This window comes from Megascapheus bottae, chromosome 18 (assembly GCF_031878675.1).
Source record: "Megascapheus bottae isolate mThoBot1 chromosome 18, mThoBot2.hap1, whole genome shotgun sequence".
NCBI lineage: Eukaryota > Metazoa > Chordata > Mammalia > Rodentia > Geomyidae > Megascapheus > Megascapheus bottae.
In genome coordinates, this window is record NC_143526.1 from 33,801,354 (window position 1) to 33,818,011 (window position 16,658).

Here is a 16,658-nt window from a genome sequence, read left to right on the forward strand (position 1 = left end):
TTGTGAGGGGCTCAGCTGGGCTGTTGTTTTTCATTCTTTCCTGTATATCCAGTGCCTCCTTCTGTGAGGGGAAGTGTGGGCTATATAGGGTGGGTCCATGTGGGTATGGCAGGAGTTCCTATGAGAGTAAGAGAACAAAGAAAAGGATATGAGTGGGCTGGGGAGGGCAAGAGTGAGGAGCAGGGTAAGGGAGGGAGAAGAGGAGGCTGTGGCTTAAGTAGCATTTTAAAAACTGTTATTATAAAGGTGATGCACAGAGAGGTTACCATTTCATAACTCAGGTAATAGGTACATTTCTGTTTTTTGATTTGATTTTTTTTGTTTTGTTTTTTGTGCCAGTCCTGGGGCTTGAACTCAGGGCCTGGTCACTGAAGACCCAAGTTCGACTCCTTGGTACCACATATATAGAAATGGTGCTGTTAGAGCTCTAGCTTTGCACACTTTTTGTTCAAGGTTAGTACTCTGTCAATTGAACCACGCCACTTCCAGCTTTTTCTGTGTATGTGGTTCCAGGGAATAAAACCCAGGGCTTCATACATTAGCTAGGCAAGTATTCTACCGCTAGGCCACGCTCCTGGCCCATGGGTACATTTCTTTTTGGATAATGTCACACTTTCCCTCCTGTGTCCACCCAAAAGATGTACAGTTCATTTTCAACATAGTATCTAGTAAGTACCACTGATGTATTTGTTCACCTTTGTTCTTCCATTTCCTCTTACCATTCCCTTCCCAAAGACTGATACATAAAAAAACAAGACAAAATGGAAACCTCTTGTTTCCATTTCTTAGAATTCGTCTTGACAAATATTATTTTATATGTTCAGAGGCATAGAGACATTGTGTTTTTGTGTTCCTCCCTTTTTTTTTCCATTTACATGTTTTATTTGGAAATGTTTATACCAGAAGAGTGAAATTAAAATTTAGAGACAATAGGTATCATTAGTTTAGTTACCTTCAGTTTATTATAAAAGGGAGATGTGGAAATTATTTACATGATGAAAGATCTCAGAACTTGCATGGAATGGGCAGCTTCACATGATTCCATTTCAGTGGTTGAATTCACTCTATGTACTTTCCACGAATGTCACCAGCCCTAAATAAGAAACAATCCTTGTCATCTAGAACTACTTTAGTAACTCTATATTCTGGGAGAAGAACTTTATCACCCACTTTCACACTCACTGGCTGAATCTCTCCATCCTTTCCTTTAGAGCCCGATCCCATGGCCATTACTGTGACTTGCAAGACTTTTCCTTGAGACTTTTCTGGAAGTATAGTGCTTCCTTTGGTTACAGTTTCAGCTGCACTCTTCTCCACCAGCACTTGGTCAAATGGAGACAAAGTTTACTAAATGCTTGTCCAGCCACGACTCCTACCATCAATCCTCGGACTCCGCTCTCTGTGTTCCTCCCTTAAGGGTATCCTCCTTTGGTCTCACTGTGTGTGAATGCCTAGAGGCTTGTATAAGTTGTCATGTCCTGGTATATTTAGGTCTTGCTTCCACATATGAGAGAAAATATGCACTATTTGACTCTTTGATCTTGGTTTACCTCATTTAACATGAGTTGTTCTAGGTCCATCCTTAGGTAGCATTTTGATCTGGAGGCCCAGAGGTACCTAAACCCCATCTCTGCTCCCCAGCTATTGAATCTGTAGGTGATGGATTAATTCCGAATGGCTATAGGATAGAAATAGGCCATCTGCTCTGGGTTTACTTGGGGACTGGGGTGGCCTAGCCTAAAGAGGAAGATGCCTGTGATCAGTAGGTCCTGAGACGAGTGGAGAACGATAGGGGCTTTGATTGCCTTAGTTGGCCTTGTTAATGTAAGCTCAGTTAAGCAATGCATACATGACCAGCTGTAATTACCAAGTATTTCTTGGCCCTTGCATTATATGGTACTGTTTTTTTTTTTATTTGCACCCATCTATGTGGCAGAAAATATGGTTGCTGGCAATTCCTGCAGTTTTTATTCAATAATTTTAATTTTTTTTGTCACAAGTCCAACTACTTTGAGAAAGACTAATTTTCCTCTTTCCGATTTCCTGCAGAAGGAACCGAGGGTCATCCAGGGTCAGATTCCATTGTGTTCCCATCTGTATCTTGTAGGCATATGGGGTGGGCTGGGGACATGGCCACAGGGAGCCCACTTGTGTGGATCAGGTAGAAGCTGCCACCAGCAAAGTAACCCATGCAGAGCTGGAAGACAGCCCAGTACAGAGTACCTTATTTTCACTTTGTTTTACAGACTGTCTGCTTCCCCTAAATCTCATTACATTTCTTACCATGTGTCCTTTGGGACCCCGCCTTCTGGACCCTGGCTCAGACTCTTCTTTTCCAGGTATGGGGAGCTCCTTTCCTTGTTCCTCTTTCTTGACTCTACTTCAGGATCCATATGCTGTTTATACTATATTTATTTGTTTATATATATATATATATATGTATTTCCAAATGATTAAGATCTTAAGGACTAAGATCTTATACAATTTTTTGCCTTCTCAGTACATGCTGAGTTTTTTTTTTTTGCAGAAGTAGTACCCTGTCTTATTCCTCAGTACAGTATTTTCCTTAACAGCTGAAGTTTAGCCACCTATGCCAACAAGTTGTCAAATCATGATCTTCTTCCTTGTTCAACATGCCTTGTAACTTTCACCACTGTCCACCTTAAAACCTTCCTGCTCCTCCTGCAGTGTCTGACCCTATCATCTCTGCTAGGGTTTTTTGTTTTGTTTTGTTTTTTGCCTTTTCCATAACTTCCTCTCAGGTACCGTTGGCTTCTATTCTTCTTCTACAAGGCTGCTACTCCTGGTCCCTGGATTCAGTTATCTTGACAGGTGGTACTAGATGACTTGGGTTTTGTCTTAGCTCCTTTCTCATGATCATAGTCCTTTAGGCCCAAGACTGATTGCTTTAGGAAGTGTGAGTCCCTGTTTGAATGAAAATCAGTTTCATCCTTCTCCCCATCATGATTGTGAGTGTGAGTACTGGCCTCACTGATTGCTAGGTGCTGTCCTAGCATTCATTCCCTGGAATGCTTTGCCTGAGTTCATACTTTAAATTTCTCTCTTGAACTATTTTAGTAATTTCCTTAGTAGTCCACTTGTTTCCAATTTCTTCTCTACTTTGTCTTCAACATGCCACAAAAGTTGGGATGCAGAACCTCGGTCTGAGTATAAATGAACATCTTTTTCCTTTAATAGATGCTTCTTTACATCTTTGTTCACACTTGGTGTCATGTATAAGGGATGTCTCTTCCTCTTTTCTTTTAGTAGTGAGCATCTTCATCCTTGGTGGCTCAGTCAAGGGACAGTGCTTCCTCCAAGAAAACTGAAAAGCCAGTTGTTACTGATCTTTTGTTCATGCAGGTTGTGATTATTTGCAGCTCTTTTTCTGGTCACATAGGCATTCTTACCCCTTTTATGCAATCATAAAATGGTTCTTGACACAGCATCTGTCTTCCCTAGGCAGTTTATGCTTTTGGAGAGTATGTATGTGTAAGTCTGTCTCTTACTTTCCCTCTGTCTTATTTCCAGTGTGCCCATGCATGTATGCCCTTTGGATGCGGGAAGGCTGATGTGATTTGGAGCAGTTAACCCACACAGATTGTGAAAGGGGTATACTATGTGGAATTCTTTTAGCACAGAGTCCTCTTGTTAGCATAAAGTATAGACAACTTCTTCTTGCAAAACACAAGCCTGAAGTCCACATATCCGGTAGTCAAGTGCCATAGGGCAGGATGTGCCTCCATAGGGTCATACAGGAGTGTGGAAGTGTATGATTGCCAACCTCCTGTCCATACAGACTTGGTGTGAAGTCCTGTAGGATAAGTGGCGATGGAGCCATGCACTGAAAAACACTGCCGTCAGTGTATATCAGCAATATATGTGCAGTTCACAGAAGTAACCATTTCCGCCAGGAGTTTAGCCTAGTGGTAGAGTGCTTGCCTAGCTTGCACAAAGACCCTGCTTCAATTCCTCGGTACCACATACATAGCAAAAAGCCAGAAATGGTGCTGTGGCTCAAGTGGCAGAGCTCTAGCCTTGAGAAAGCCCAAGGACATTGCCCAGGCCCTGAGTTCAAAGCCCAGGATTGGCAAAAAAAAAAAAAAAAAAAAAAGAAGTAACCATTTCCTTTATAGAGGTGTGCTTTCTAGATGATTAGAACCATATATTAGTCTGTTTTAACATGCACTGAACTTGAGTCAACTCTTATGACCTAACCTTCAGTTAAATAAGATATAGAAGATTAGGAATAAATTTAGCAATGCCTCAACTGCATGTCAAGCTTAGGTGCATCATTGAATGCAATTTTGGAATTGAATCTTCATTTATCAAACTTTACAGTCATTGAAATATAATTTCCTACAGTTTTAGCATGTGCATAGTAAAATTATTTTGCACTGTCTAACGTTTGTTAAACATATTGGATATTTACTGCCCAATCCTCCTCTGCCATTTTTATATTAATTTTTCTTTCCAAGAAATACTGTTATTTTGAGAGAGAGAAAATGGCTTTTTTTTTCCTTACAGAAATTTCGAGATTTCTTTAATCAGAATGAAACCAGTGACTCAACCAGGGATACTTGTGTGATCCTTACAGTGGAAGGGCGAACGTTTCCAGTGGATATCTTTTATCTGCAAAGGTTTGATAAAGCTTGATTCTCCAGGCTAGTGGCTAAACAACAGGGCCTGCAGTGTGGGATGACAGGAAACTGCATCTGCTTATAGCACTAAGGTGGTGTGGAGGAGCACGTGTGTCTCTTGTCACCAACAGGTGTTCTAGAGCCCTGCTCAGCCCCACCGCTAGACTGGTGTCAAATCATGACACTGTCATGTAAGTTCCCAAGTAAGTTCTTTAGGCAAGAAGAGACATCCTAATGCCTATACCTAGTCAGCATGAGCTAGGACTAGGACCTGGTCCAGTGGCTGATAAATCTAGGAGGTGGTAAGTGTCACTACTGGGTGTTTTGAAGATGCCCACCAGCTCCATCCACCCAGTCCAGTCCAGTCTATTCCATAGCCAGGAGGGAGAGTGAGCTGGGAGAAGGGGGGCGGTCTCAGCGCTCACTGTAGGCATTGTTTGTCCCTGGCTTGTCATCTGTATTTGTGGGTTTTTATTTCTTTGCAAATATAGCTAAAATGAAATTTCCTTTTATTTTTGAATGCTGCTTTTAATAGTACCTTTTAACACATATCTAATGTGTATGTATATGTTTCTTTGATATCTTTTTCTTGCAGTACTGGGGATCAAACAAGGGCCTGCTACAGCTTCATCCAATGTTTTACCACTGAGTTACATGCTTAGCCCCTAGATACTGTATTTTGTATATTTAAAAAGAAAGACCTCATACAAACTTTTAAATTTTATTCTAGTTACCTATTGGGTAGGCTCAAACTAACTTTCATGAAGTTTTGCTGCCAAATTATTATGATAATTATCATTGATGAACTTATCACATACATCTTTTCAGTCCTGTTCCTGATTATATCAAATCAACTGTGGAAACAGTGGTGAAAATCCACCAGACAGAGGGAGATGGAGACATACTAGCCTTTCTTACTGGCCAGGTAATTCCATTGGGCTTCTCTGATGAACAAACTTGTTTTAGTATAGGGCCTGGCTAGCCATTTATTTCATGATTGGTTATATTTTGTAATTACTAATTTGCATTAAAAAATGGTTGAGTTGATATAGTTGTCTACCACCTAGATACATTAGTTCCTCCTTCCTGTTCTGTCTACAGAGAGTTAATGGTATTTTATGTGTATTAGCTAATTTCAAGAAGAAATAGTTGAGTCAGTGGGCTGTTTGGTGGACCAACACTGAATGTTGGTTCATTTTATTGCCCACATATTGCCACTACATGCTTCTATGCTAGTGCTGCCTTCCCAGCTCATCTTGGAGGTCAGAAATGGCCACGTTACTGAAAAGACAACTGAACAAGCCCAGTGTTCCCTCTGGATTACAGCAGTCTTCAGAACTCCCCTGCAACTGTAATCTTTTCCACTGCTAGACATTTTCCACAATTAGTAATCTTTTCTGGGGAAACAGTATAATGATTTTATAGGCCACGACTTGTTCCTGTTCTTGAAATGCCTTGTTTGCCCTCACACATAAAACCTGAGTAAAATAATCATTGTTTTTATTTATTGGGAACTCTTCACTTAACTGAAGACAGTTTGGTTTTAGTAGTTAATATTATTACAATTACAGACTTTGATCCCTTTGGTACCCTACTCAGCACCCTGCTTACCTATCAGCCAGGTGATAGCAGTGGTGGCAGCAGTGAATTTCCTGAATTGACCAGAATTAAAACTGTGACTTCCCAACCTACATTGTGTTTTCATGTGACAGAATGATTGGTCTCAAGTTCCTTTGGTTCTTGGTTCACTGTGTAGGAGGAAGTAGAGGCTGTTGTGTCTATGCTGATTGAGCAGGCCCGAGCACTGGCTCGCACTGGGATGAAGAAACACCTCCGGGTTCTTCCCATGTATGCAGGGCTGCCTTCCTTTGAGCAAATGAAAGTGTTCGAAAGGGTGTCACGAAGTGTCAGAAAGGTGAGACTCCCTTGGTGACCAATAGTCTTTGTAGCCACCCCTAATCATATTGGCAGGCATTCACCATCCGTACTATAAAGGCTTTCTTTTAATAACTTTTAAAAATTGAAGTGAAGCTTGCTAAACAAGAATGTGTCTTTCAGATTTTTGGTCTATGTTTCTAGACCTGCTAGATCTAAAAGCACATAGGCCACAGAAGGGTCACTCTGACAGTGATGTTCAGACTAGAGGGCTTCTCTTTGTTTTTCTTCTTCTGCCAAATTTTTCTCAGGACCTAAGGACTGTCATTGTGGATTGTGACCAGTAAGGAATAGTAAAGTTATTACAAGTGTTTCTAAAGCACCTATGTTGAGTACGTTTTGCCTATGGAGCCAACTTTAAATCAGTTAATTCAAGGTGTGCCTTCAAAATATTTACCTTTGAAATTGGGTGGGGAAGGGTGTGATGGGAAAAGGCATCAGTTTGTAGGAGCCAGCTGTGGGCAAACGTATCAGTTGATTAAAAGGAGCCAGCTTGTCTGCTTCCTGTTCCTCATCTCTCATTTCCCTTCCAGGAGAGCAGATAGCAGAGAATAAAGTAGTTAAGGTAGGCTGAGGGTCCACAGTCTCCATTTTGGTCCCTTGGACAGTGGGTTGTAGCAACCCGAGTCAGCCCAATCAGATAGGAACTGCCTCAAACCAACCAAGAGGTGTTGGTGCCACCCTTGAATTGCCAGGTTAAGTTTTTAACCTCAACTCTCAGTTATCATGGTTATAAAGCTTAAACAGCACTAACTTTTAGATATGTGATTTTTATAGTATAAAATCATAGCTATTATGTAAAATGTTAGAAGGTTTTTATAAAATGCATTTATAAAAAGTAAAGGTTTTTTTTGGAAAAAGTTCAGAGAGCTCTATACATATGCCCCCTACTACTTCAAGCCCTCTAAGGCACCTCCCAGTACCTCACTGCAGCCTGGGGACTGCACATTGGCTAGCCCTGCTTCTGTCCTCAAGCTCCTTTTGTATTTACAACTGCTACCGCAGTTTCAGCTTGGATCTCTGGAGGGTTTCAGCCTGTGCTCAGGTCTCAGCCTCATCTTTCAGATAGGTTCCTTGCTCTAAAGGAGCATATCCCATTGTTATATTGTAGAGTGTGCTATGTAGCACATCGTAGTAGATTGCCTGGTTTTATTTGTATTCCCTCTCTTCCACTCAGTAAAGAAAAAAACTCATGTTTGTAAAGCTTTTTTATTCTAAGTAAAATATGAATTCTATTTGAAAAGGGGAGGACTGGGAGACATTCACTGTAAATAAAAGTAATCTGGAAGTATAGAGATCTGTAGATGATTACAAACATTGAGAGGAAGATCAAGACTGCCCGTGAAATAGAAAAGATGGAGTAACTCTGTTAGGATGGTATATGGTTGATTTAAAAGGTAATACACTGTGTCCCCATTCCTAGCACTCCTAAAACTGACAGCACTTGTTTTGCTCCCAGCATCCCATTGACCTTTCTCTTGAACCACAGAAGGAGTTGAGAAGGGATCTGAGGAAGAACTACACGCATTTATTTAAATGTCTATCTTTTGGAAGTGAAATGGTGTGGTTAGGTAACTGTGTGTTGTGAATGGGAGAGGCAGGTGGCAGCTGCCTCAGGGGGAGACATTTGCCAGGTTCAGTTATTCTGAGACTCTACTGGCCTGCCTTGAGAAACTTAGATACCTCAGTGTGAGATTCAGCATTTTCCTTTGAGGGAAAATGCAAATTGGAAAGATCCACATGCATGCTGGGCCAGCTTTTAAGGACTGTCACATAAAAGGATCATAGTTTAAGGGGCCAGAGGTCAGAGAAGTTAAAGAAGTAATACTTCTGTGCGGGTAATGGGCAGGGGTTTGTATGTCTTGCCCAGTTCACAGTCTCAGTCCAGTACAGACTGAGAAATAGTTACAATGTGAATGTATAAATGAAGACAAAAACAGCTCCTATTGTTGAATTTACCACTAGGTTCTAATCACTTCGTGTGCATCTTTAATCCCTCAGCACAGGAACTATGTAGTTGAGGAAGCTGATGGTCAGAAGGTTAAGAAAGGTGGGCTGAGTTACTAGGCTGGTGCTTGGCTGGCTCACAGGGGACCTTCTTGTCGGGGACACCCCTTAGCTGAGGGGTTTTTAACTTGATCTCACACTGTTTAGGCAGGCACTCTACAACTTGAGTCACTTCCCCAAACCTTTTTTTGCATTTAATTATTTTTTTCCATGAGGTCTTGCATTTTTCCTGGGCTAGTTCAGACATTCTTATTTCTGCTTCTCACATGGTGGGGGCGGGGGGGGGGCTGTGACAGGCTTTTGCGTACCAACTCCAGCTGTTGGTTGAAATGAGAGTGTTGAATCCCTGCTGATCTCTGCTTCCTGAGTAGCCAGTATGTTCAGGAGCCACCACAACGTGAAACCTTGCCTTGTTGCCTTGTCTGTATTTCAGCATTGTTATATCTTTAGGGCCTTTACTAACAGTTTATATAAAGTGAAAAGAACCCCAGTGACTTTTCTTCCTGCTTTTCTTTTTGTGGTGTGTGTAGGTGATTGTGGCTACCAATGTGGCAGAAACCTCCATTACTATCAGGGGCATCGTGTATGTGATTGACTGTGGTTTTGTGAAGCTGAGGGCCTACAACCCCAGGACAGCCATTGAATGCCTGGTGGTGGTGCCAGTGTCCCAGGCATCAGCCAACCAACGAGCAGGACGTGGTGGACGCAGCCGCTCTGGAAAGTGTTACCGCCTTTATACAGGTTAGTGCGGCTTTCCTTAAGGGCTTGTGATTTTCTTGCAGTTAACTTGGGCATTGGTATTGGGTAATACTGAAAATGTTCATCCCCATTGGCAAACGCTAATGTAAAATCCAGATCTTGTTCTTAGGACCCTGTGCCTTTGAACCCTCACCTTCTTTCCCACTCTAAAAACAGCCTTCTTTTCAGGTAGTATGATAAAGTCCTGTTTTGCGTCATGCATGGCCTTAGGCTTTCAAGGAGCAAAATTAAATTCTGATAAAGACAGTCCTAGCCCTTAAGAAGCTTCTCAGCCCAAAGATAGTCTTAGTCCTTGATTAAGGCATTTGTGGGGAGTAGTACTGAGATCCCCCTTCCTACTTCCTAACCCCCTTCCAGTTGAACAGACTTAATTTCCAAGCCATTATTAATTCCTTTTTCTTTCTGTCTTGAGTGTCCATCTGCCTTTGGTGCCAGTATTGTGACTTGAACGTGAGGCTTGGGTACTGTCCCTTAGCTTTTTCATTCAAGGCCAGTGCTCTACCACTTGAGCCACAGTTCTACTTTTTGCCGGTTAATTGGAGATAAGAGGCTCATGGGCTTTCCTGCCTAGGCTGACTTTGATCTTTAGGATCTTTAGATCTCAGTCTTTTGAGTAGCTAGGATTACAGCCCCTGGCTGACTTGTTTTGTTTTGTTTTGTTTTTCCCAGTCCTGGGGCTTGAACTCAGGGCTTGGGCACTGTCCTTGGGCTTTTTTTTTTTTTTTTTTTGCCAGTCCTGGGCTTGAGCTCAGGGCCTGAGCACTGTTCTTGGACTTTCTCAAGGCTAGAGCTCTGCCATTTGAACCTCAGCACCACTTCTGGCTTTTTTCTATGTATGTGGTACCGAGGAATTGAACCCAGGTCTTCCTGCATGCTAGGCAGGCACTCTACCACTAAGCCAAACTCCCGGCCCCATTTTTTTTTTTTTTTTAAGACAGAGGAGTTATAGTGAATGACATGAGTACATTTCTTTTTGGATAATGTCACCCCTTCCCTTGTTCTCTCCCAGAGATTTAAAAAAAGTATGTTTAGATATATTTATCAAAAGGTTTTTTAAAAATATGGGCCTTCCTAAATATAAAAACAGCTTTACATTATAACGCTGTGTGCAGCTGACCTAGACTCCTAGAGCCTCTTGAAGGCCTCTTGTGATTTGAATGTCACTTTGATTCCAAACAGTTCTGCTTTCTACCTCCAGAGGAAGCTTTTGACAAGTTGCCTCAGTCCACTGTCCCTGAGATGCAGCGCAGCAACTTGGCTCCTGTCATCCTACAGCTGAAAGCACTAGGGATCGACAATGTCCTCAGGTTCCACTTCATGTCGGTGAGTCACGTGTTTGGTCTGGAGACATCGCAGGGGGCTGTTAAAACATTGCGATCAGACACACCAGCTTTCTTTTCCCCCTGCTTAGCCCAGGTGTTATTTGCCTAATGGTCAGACAAGGTAGCCACAGTTCCCCTTCTTAGGTAGTCCCTGTTCTGTTCAGTTGGGGGACGGGCGCTTACAGAGCAATGTGCTCTGTATTCTGTGAGACAAGGGAGGAGACCCAGCCCTCCCTGTTAATCATAACTGAGGCAAAACCTGAAGTCCAGTAGTATTTCAGTAGCTTGGGAATACACCTTGCTATGACCAGTTGTATTTCTGTTGATTTCCTAAGCAGGTTGGGCCTAAGCATTTTGTGGGCTCTTGATATGTGGTCAGATCTTCAGTAGTGCATGCTGGCCTGGCCTTGGCATTTCTGTCCTGCTGTGTATCATCTTTTGGACTTTTGTGACTTTTGCTGTGTGATTGGTGGGGAACAGAGCTGGAGGATATTATCTTCACTTACCTTTTGTTTGTTTCACATAAGGTAAATTTTAAAAAAAGTTCATTGGCCACTTGTTATTTTGTCGGAAGTTTTGAACTATTTTACCTATTAGAATCTGTGTTTATTAGTGATTTTTAAAGAGTCCTTAAATATTAAAGTCGATAATTTTATAACATTTCTTATAAATGTTTTTTGTGTCTTTGTATTTTGACAGCTTTTTTGGGGTACAGGTGACCTAAACATATCAACAATAAAACCTTTCTGTCTTTGTCTTTACGATTTTTATAGTTTCCTTGTACTCATGAAGCACTGGTTTAGTTACCATGATTTTACTTAACACTTTCTAAGTGTATTTTCTGGCTATTTTAGTCTGGCTGTGTTGGTATCTGGTATGGTGAGTTTGGGTATGGGGGTAAGAAAGTCCCTATTGTAGTGTTCTGATTGACTAGGTAAGTAATAGAATGCACAAATGCCAGCCCCTCAAGGAAAATAATTGTGTGATTGCTGAAAGTATAAAGCATACCTTTTTACTATTATTCTATAGGAGATGATACTGGGGGGAATAAAAAAGAAAACCATGAACAGCATAGGCAAATTTAAAAGCTAATGAAAAGTCCCATATCTGAGATTAAAGGAAAACTGGCAGAAATGGCTTGTTAATATCTTAAAGAATACAAGAGGCCGGGAGTTTGGCCTAGTGGTTAAAGTGCTTGCCTAGCATGCATGAAGACCCGGGTTCGATTCCTTGGTACCACATACATAGAAAAAAGCCGGAAGTGGTGCTGAGGCTCAAGTGGTAGAGCTCTAGCCTTGAGAAAGTCCAAGGACATTGCTCAGGCCCTGAGCTCAAGCCCAGGACTGGCCAAAAAAAAAAAAAAAGAATACAAGAGCTTTCATTATGTATCATCTAGAGTAGTCCAGAAGAGTCGTAGGGGGAGAAGCAGCACAAGCTGTCACTAGCATTAGGATATATTCCTTCTCTAGGTTACAGAGAGGAGCAAACTAGCTTAGCCCTGAGGTCTGACTTTAACTCAGAGATCAAATATAAAGAAGTGGGCTGGGATGTGGCTGTGTGGTAGAGCACTGCCTAGCGAGTACAAGGTTTTGGGTCTCATTCCCAGCCCTGCAGGAAAACAAAGCTCAAGGAATAGTGGCAAAACCTGAAGCAGGCGCAGTAGGAAGTCCTTCTGTCCCGCCTCTGGTGCCTTTGTGCTGCTGGCTGTTCTTATGAACGGTGTCCTCAGAAGGAAATAATTCAAAAGAAGAAAAATTTCACATAGATGATAATGTTTATAGCACTGTTTTATATTATGATAAAAAATAGGAAAAAAATCCTAACAAAACTTTTCAACAATTAAAAAATGAAAAAACATACAAATGTATCCTTATTTATTTATTTATTTATTTCTGGTTATTTCTTTGTGAATTAGTATTTTTTTTGTAGACAAATCAAAGGCACATGTAATATTGCATATGTAAGACTGCTGCTTATGTAATAAAAACTTTGAGGCAGTTCTCTTGCCCCATAGTAAGGGAATTCCTATGGAGTAGGAAGGAGGGTGAAGGAGCATTATGTAGCTCTCCCAAGTAATTATTTTGGGTTTTCTTTGGGTGCAAGCAACAGGGAAACCAGGCAAACATATAGGAGAAAAACAAAGCACACACACACACACACACACACACACACACACACACACACACACACACACGCGCGCGCGCGCGCGCGTGCACACACACAGTATTTCAAATATGTGAATGATTATTTGTCCTCAGTAAGATGTGGTTTAGAGAAATACTTTGTGGTAAAGGTCTGTTTAAGTGAAACGTTTTTTGTGGTTTCTTTTCGCTTTTTCTTTCTTTTTGGTCCATTCTGGGGCTTGAATTATGAGCCTGGGTGCTGTCCCTTAGCTCTTCAGCTCAAGGCTACTGCCCTCCCCTTTGGGCCTCTGCCCCACTTCCTCTTTTCTAGTGATTAATTGGAGATAAAAGTCTTATGGTCTTTAGTGCCCCCCCTGGCTTTGAACTGTGATCCTCAGATCTCATCTTCCTGAGTAGCTAGGATTACAGATGTGAGCCACTGTGCCTGACAGATTTCCTTTTTTTTTTTTAATAGTTTGTTTCTATGTGCTTTTTTTTTTAATATTTTGATTTTAAGTACTTGCACAGAGGAGTTGCCATTCAGCAAAGCAGTTTACTCATTTCATAGGATATTTGACTGGAAATAGAGTCAAGATTGCAAGAAGTCAAAGAGAAGGTCGTTAATTTTGCCCTGTCATTGTTAAAGCTGGAATTGGAGCTTTACTTCCTGTTGTGTCCTGAGACCTCAGTGTAGAAGGTCCCCTGAGGATTTGAACGCCTGCCTTTTTGTGTTGGGCTTGTGCCTCTGTGAGGGAGAGGCCTGTGGGCTGAGGCAGGGCTGCTCAGCAGCAGTCTGTTCAGCACTGCTGGGGATGAGCCCCTAGGGTTGGTTCCACGCTCCCAAGTGTGCAGGTGTACTGCGCAAGTGGTCACTACAGCTTTGGAAAGTCTGCCTTGGTTTTTAGGCACATGAAGTGGGTTTGGTGGAATGGGAATAATGAAGCCTGAGCTTAGCTTTGGACTATGCCATTGACTGTTCAAATGTCTTTGATATACTTTCCTGTCTATAAAGTTGAGCTAAAATATGTTTATCACATGAATGGATTTCGAAGAAAAGCTAAGCAGGTCAAAAGAGGACTGTTGTTACCTGACCTACTAGAAGTCAAGTAACTTAGGAGAATGATGTTTGCTCTTACTCAGTGCTTAGTGAAGATTTGTAGAGAGAAGGCCACAATATCAGCTTTGTTAACTGACAAGTATCTAGCATACTGTTACTTTCAGAAATACAAAGAAATACTGTTTTGTGTATGTGTGTGTTTGTGTTGTGTGCTCTGTGTGTATGTATGTGTTGGTTGGTTAGTCCTGGGGCTTGAATTCAGGGCCTAGGCTAAGCTGAAAACAAAACAAAACAAAGTTTTTTGCTCTAGGCCAGCACTCTACTACTTGAGCCACAGCTCCACTACCAGCTTTTTTGGTAGTAAATTAGATATGAGCCTCATAGGCTTTACTGCCTGGGTTGGCTTTGAACCTCAATCCTCAGATCTCAGCCTCCTGAGTAACCAGGATTACAAGGAGGCTAGCACCCAGATTAAATAAATATTGCTAATTTTCCATAGGCATGGCTTGGAACTGATCTGTGGGTGTTACAGAGATAAATAGCTGCTGTAGTATTGGGGGCTGCCAGGGTTAAGACTGTTAAGTCAAGGTAGACATGTCTAAGGAGAGCTTAGAAGAATGAAGAGGGAGAGGAGGTGGAACTATCCTCCTGATGAATGGAGCATAAGCGGGGCTACACAGCTAATCTAGCTGGGTTTTTGAGGCCAAACAGTACCCAGGATGCTGAGAAGGCAGGTAACAGTTGTCAAAGGCACCCCTAGCAGTAACAGCATGGGGGCCAGGAGCACTAGTGCATGCTAGAGGAAGAGGGGATTTGTGCCACAAGTGGTCAGGTTTTTGTTCCTTGTTCAGAGAAATTAATTTAGGATGACTTTTATGTGTTTTACAGCCCCCTCCAGCACAGTCGATGGTTCAAGCTTTGGAGTTACTCTATGCTCTGGGAGGTAGGCCTGTTTGCCTTATTATATGTTGTCCTATGCCATAAGAGCTAGCTAGGTGGAGTCACAGCAGGGCTCTTAGTGTCTGTGGGAATGCAGTTGTTTCTTCTCATATGGTTATAGTTTACTCCACTAAAATAGAATTTGGTACCATAGTAGAGCAAAAGCTGCTTATAACGATTTATAAAGCATGCCAGTATGTGAGTACTTGGGTGGTGGTATTATTTGCAGAATATAAGTTTCAAGTTTTTATGTAGCTCTAGTGCCTTATATTACTCGTGCCTCTAGTGTCACATCTAAGAAAACATTGCCTTAGATAGAGCCTGGAGTAGTATCTCTGGTAAACAGTGCTCAGTTTATGTGAGACCCTGGATTCATACCTGCCACCAGAAAACAACCAGCCAAACCTCAAAATAACATTGAAGGACTAGGGGTATAGTTTAAGAGCAGCTACCTAGCAAGCATGAGCTGTGGGTTTAATCCCCAGTACACAAAACACACATACACGCACACACACACACACACAGAACCTTACCCCCATTCAAATTTACTCCATTGGTTTTCTTCAAAGAATTGTATACTTTTCCTCTACATCTAGGCCTGTGATCAATGTTAGATAATTATTTTGCATGTGGAACCATTTTCCTTCATTGTATTTATGATGTTTCTCTGAAATGTATAGTCAGTGGTAAGTTTAAAAGTTCTCCACTGACTGACAAGGTCTTCAGTTTGGTCTGCATATGACCAGCCCAAAGTAAATGTGTTGGAGTAAGTTTTGTCTTGTCTTTGACATGTGCCAAGAACTTGAAACCAGGTCTGTATTGAGATGTGAGAAATGGTGACTTTGTAGGATTTTTCACTTGATTGTTTTTCCTCCAGTCAGAGAAAAAGTTAAAATAGTCTGGAGTAGAGGTACATACCTGCAATCCTAATTTCAGGCCAGCTTGAGACCCTGTCCCCCGCCTACTGCCCTCCTCCTCTGAAGTTATGCTATTCTTTACTACCTAAATGAACTGGAAAAGGTGGAGAATGTGGAGGGAAAACCTACCTTAATATAGCTTCATCACCTTTGAAGAAGTGATTGTATAGAAGCAGAAGAACAGCCTTTTCTGTCTTACTCTGATCACTTGCAGTATTTGTTTTACTCAGTAAAGCAATTGTCTACATCCCAGGAGTCTCGGGAATGTAATTCCTGAGTATTGGCAAATGCTAGGGGCCAATCAGGAAGGTGGGGAATTGGAAGAGTTGGCCTAATTCAGTAAACTGCCTAGGGGCCAGTTGGATAAACAGATCTAATTGTTGGCACCAGGTCTGGGCTAGGGCTGGGATTCAGAGCTCTCAGAGGTGTGGGCCATGTGCTGGTACAAGTACTATGTGAAAAATGTGGTGTGGTCCAGGCTGCCGTCCGTTGACATCTGACCTTTTGGTTCCTGGGAGTGGGAGAAGATATGGAAGGTGACTGAGCAGGAGCAACAAGAAGGTGGTGGAGAACCAAGTGTGCTGTGGTCTCAGAAACTGCGGGAAAGCAACTGCCAAAGCAGAGTGGGTAGAGCCTAGCGCTGCTGAGATGGTGGGGGAAATGGTTGTGGTTTCTCTACATTGTTAGCCTAGCCCAGTATCTGTGAAACACAGGGGAGAGGGGTAGCTGTGGACCAGGGTGAGAGTCGGGGCAGAAGTTACAGGACCATTATCTTATAATAATGTCTGCAGCACAGTTTTTGTTGTTGTTGTTGTTGTTGTTGCTATTGTTTGTTTGTTTTAGTTGGGCTTTTGGGAACTCAATGGAAATGTTTCTTACTGTGATGGCACTGCGGATTCAAATCCAGTCTGATGAAGCATGAATCATCTTTTGAACAGTTTTTTTTTTTTAAACATTCA

At 41.9% G+C, this 16,658-nt stretch overlaps 1 protein-coding gene and 1 pseudogene across 2 annotated transcripts in view; one reads left to right on the plus strand and one right to left on the minus strand.

Annotated features, from left to right (window-relative positions):
* Dhx35 (DEAH-box helicase 35) overlaps nt 1-16,658 on the plus strand; it is a 48,513-nt gene that overhangs the window by 16,682 nt on the left and 15,173 nt on the right. For both annotated transcript variants that reach the window (XM_090352356.1, XM_090352357.1), the window contains exons 9-14: nt 4,528-4,640; nt 5,469-5,565; nt 6,397-6,555; nt 9,113-9,323; nt 10,540-10,664; nt 14,732-14,786. In XM_090352356.1, the coding sequence (XP_090208482.1) occupies nt 4,528-4,640; nt 5,469-5,565; nt 6,397-6,555; nt 9,113-9,323; nt 10,540-10,664; nt 14,732-14,786 (760 nt within the window). The remainder of the gene's footprint in view (nt 1-4,527; nt 4,641-5,468; nt 5,566-6,396; nt 6,556-9,112; nt 9,324-10,539; nt 10,665-14,731; nt 14,787-16,658) is intronic.
* LOC150050473 (10 kDa heat shock protein, mitochondrial pseudogene) lies at nt 1,060-1,379 on the minus strand (annotated as a pseudogene).